The following is a 3444-nucleotide window of genomic DNA, read 5'->3' on the forward strand; positions in this document are numbered from 1 at the left end:
AATTAATAAATAATTAAATAATATATTGCATCATTTACTTATATTATTATATATTTAATTTTAAATTATATACATATTATAATTAAAATTATATAAATTAAAAATAATTAAAAGATATATTATATAACATATTATGTATTAATAATTTATTTTAAATTTTTTATAAAAATAATTACATAAAATTATTTTAAAACTTAATAATTAAATTAAAATTAAATTAAATTAAAATTAAAGAATTAAGAATCAATAACCGTAATAAACAATCGAATTAAAATCATAATTAACTTTTGATTCAATTTCAGTTGCTAGGTCATAAGCTGGAGTAGGAACTGCACCCTCCTGACAACGGTCGTAAATTAATTTGGCGGAAAGGAATTTGCTATTTGCTTATTTGCTAGGTGTGAAATAGGTTTCTTGAGTGGGCCAGAGATGTGGAATTTTGGGCATGCTTTGGACAAGCAATCTCTGCTCTTTTGGCGTTGCAAAATTTTGTTCTCTTGGCCTCTCCTAATCCTTTGTGTATATAATACACTCTATGCTCCTCTAATTTTTACTCTACTAACTTTCTCCTTCTTTCCTCGTCAACACATTACTTTGAGAGATTTTGAAAGATCTTCTCTCTCAAGCCCGCAAAAGAGTCCTATCTATTCAAAATTGTCAGTGTTTGAGTGATTTTGAATGGTTTTAGCTTCTGGGTTTTGCAATAGGTTTCAGTTTTAGAAGTTTTTCTTGTTGAGTTAGATAATATAGATAATCTTGGCTCCTAGGTATCGCCTCAAATCAAGTTTTTTTCTTTCCTTCTTTTCAGTCTTTAATTTGTGACTAAATTTTGGAGGGGGTTGGTGGGGGGCAAAGTATTCTGATCATAAGAAGTTCAAGTTTTAAGGAAAATGGTTATGCTGTACAATGGGTGCAGTCTGTGGAAGTTGTACCTGATTCTTGGCAAAAAATCTAGCGTAGACAAAAACTTCTATTTTTGGATTTTTCAGATCTTTAATAGGTACAGCCTGGGTACTTAGCAACAAACCTTCATTTATCAGCTTTGTTTTGGTTCTGTTTCCCCTGTTATTGTTCTGTTTCTTTCACATTTTAGCCTTAGAGAGAACAAGAACTAGAACGAGAACTAGGTAGACCAGAGATAATGGGAGGGGCTTCACTGCCACCAGGTTTTCGGTTTCATCCAACTGATGAGGAATTGGTGGGATATTACCTGCACAGAAAAGTTCAGGGGCTTGATATTGAGCTCGAAGTGATTCCTGTGGTCGATTTGTACAAATTCGATCCATGGGAGTTGCCAGGTAACCCTAACCAATCTTTCTTCACTTAAAAGAATTGAAATTTGTTCATTTCAGTGAATTATGAACTTTGTATGATTTCTGTTAAATTGAAAGGTCTAGGATGCTTTTGCACTATATGTAAGCTGAATTGCAATGGAATGGTTACCCTTTATTGAATTGCATTGTTCAGCCAGTGTGAGTTCTTGTAAGCCAATTTTTGCGTTGATGATCTGAATATGGTTTTGTTGGAAAGCACATTTTTGTTTGTTTTGTTTATGATTGTTTTCTTTTTTTCATCTTCTTTATGGACCACACCTGTTACATGAATACTTTTATCAGTGGGAGCTGCAACTTTTTTCATCTAAAAGCCATCTAGACCGGATTCTTTCATTTTCAGCAACAGTTAATTATTTGCATTACTTTTGAGACTTGAAAATTTCTGAATTTCAAGCTGTGAATTTGCAGAGAAGTCATTCCTTCCGAGACGAGACATGGAATGGTTTTTCTTCTGTCCAAGGGATCGTAAGTACCCAAATGGCTCAAGAACAAATCGGGCTACTAAAGCTGGCTACTGGAAAGCTACTGGTAAAGACAGGAAAGTTGTTTGTCAATCTGCTGTGACTGGATATAGGAAGACACTAGTTTTCTATTGCGGACGGGCTCCTTTAGGGGATAGGACTGATTGGGTAATGCACGAGTATCGTCTCTGTGATAATGTTTCTCAAGGACCATCAAATTTCCAGGTGAATTATTAAATGAGTTCCATATCCAGTTCAGAACATGAAAATAGCATTTTTTACAAGCAAGTTCATATAGTTAATCTGTGGTTATTGTGATTTTTCTGTAGGGAGCTTTTGCTCTGTGCCGTGTTGTTAAGAAGAATGAGCAAACGCACAAGACAAGTGATTCACTTGGAGAACCTAAAACCAAGACCGTTGGGAGCAGCTCAGACAATGGAGAGTTCACCTCAGCGGGAATCTCCAATGAGCACTTGAGCGTCTCTAGTGACATTTCTTCTCAAGCAATCTACCTGCATAATGATAGCCGTTTTTCAAGCCCTACTGCTTCTCCATATCAACTCACACCAATGGCTGAATTTGAGCCCCCTTCAATAGATATCAGTTCTTCAAGTGTTTGGGTCTCGCCTGACCTAATTCTTGATTCTTCTAAGGTATGACACTAGGGAAAAAAGATAGATCATGGACTGATTGCTGCAAATGGGGATTTATTGATAGCTTTTTTTTTGGTTTATTGCAGGATTACCCACAAGTACATGAAACTGCATGTGGATACTTTCCACAATATGGGTATCCAAGCTCAATGACACCATGGCAGCCATATGAACATAGAGAGTTCTCATCAAGTTCATCATACTCGAATTTTACTGGAGAAATTGAACCAGCTGATGATCTCAGTCGCATTGCATGCATGTCATCTTACTCAGGACATGGAAACTACCTGGATTATAGTGGAAATGAGGATATGCCTTATGAAGGTTATGATCAGAACAGTTCACTAGGATATGCAAAACACTTTTGAAAACCAAAAAAAAAAAAGGGAGAGATCATTGTAGCTGCCCCCCTGATGGCAATCACTTTTATAGATTGCATCAGGAGTTGGTCTAATTTCCATTTGTACTACTTTTATTCTGTATTTGTAAAGTAAGTTTTTCCTTCATAGTCAATATTTTCCCCCTAGTATATGAACATTTCTTGAATGCTACTTAAATTATGCCTATAAAAATTTGAATTTTACGGAAAGCTGCACATGTTCTGGTATTAGTACTTAAAATTTTGCAAAAACCTGCACAAGTTCTGTCAAACTTAAATTCTGCGGAAACTTGAACAAATTCTGCTTAAATTCAGAGATTATAAAATAATGCGATGAAGTTGTGGGGTGGGCAATGATGTAGAGACAGGAGTGCTTGAGTTTCAAGCACCTCAGGAGTCAATAGTCATCGTCAGTCACTGTCCTTATCAAAATGTGCTTGGAGCTTTGGAATGCAATATTCTGTACAGATTTGAAGGTCACCAAATATAACATAAGCCAAGTCCTTTTGAGAAAGGTTGCCTTTAGACATACCCTTTCAATTTTTGGTCGGCTACGTTCGTTTTGGTGGGATCAACCATTTTGGATTTTACAACAAATCCAATAAAGCAAATTTAAG

At 35.5% G+C, this 3444-nt stretch overlaps 1 protein-coding gene across 1 annotated transcript; it reads left to right on the forward strand.

Annotated features, from left to right (window-relative positions):
• Positions 1–493: 493 nt before the first annotated feature.
• Positions 494–2977, forward strand: LOC110664061 (NAC domain-containing protein 71). Its single transcript, XM_021823590.2, has 4 exons — positions 494–1298; positions 1743–2020; positions 2125–2448; positions 2535–2977. Exons 1-4 carry the CDS (start codon positions 1142–1144, stop codon positions 2814–2816), a joined length of 1041 nt encoding a protein of 346 aa, XP_021679282.2. The 5' UTR covers positions 494–1141; the 3' UTR covers positions 2817–2977.
• The last annotated feature ends 467 nt before the right edge of the window (positions 2978–3444 follow it).

The sequence above is a fragment of the Hevea brasiliensis genome, chromosome 18, assembly GCF_030052815.1.
Source record: "Hevea brasiliensis isolate MT/VB/25A 57/8 chromosome 18, ASM3005281v1, whole genome shotgun sequence".
NCBI lineage: Eukaryota > Viridiplantae > Streptophyta > Magnoliopsida > Malpighiales > Euphorbiaceae > Hevea > Hevea brasiliensis.

Excerpts from the sequence above, each read along its gene's own strand:
- LOC110664061 (XM_021823590.2), top strand. The coding sequence starts at position 1,142 with ATGGGAGGGGCTTCACTGCCACCAGGTTTTCGGTTTCATCCAACTGAT. Across the intron at positions 1,299-1,742 it reads CGATCCATGGGAGTTGCCAG|AGAAGTCATTCCTTCCGAGA; the intron begins GTAACCCTAACC and ends GTGAATTTGCAG. Across the intron at positions 2,449-2,534 it reads TAATTCTTGATTCTTCTAAG|GATTACCCACAAGTACATGA; the intron begins GTATGACACTAG and ends GGTTTATTGCAG.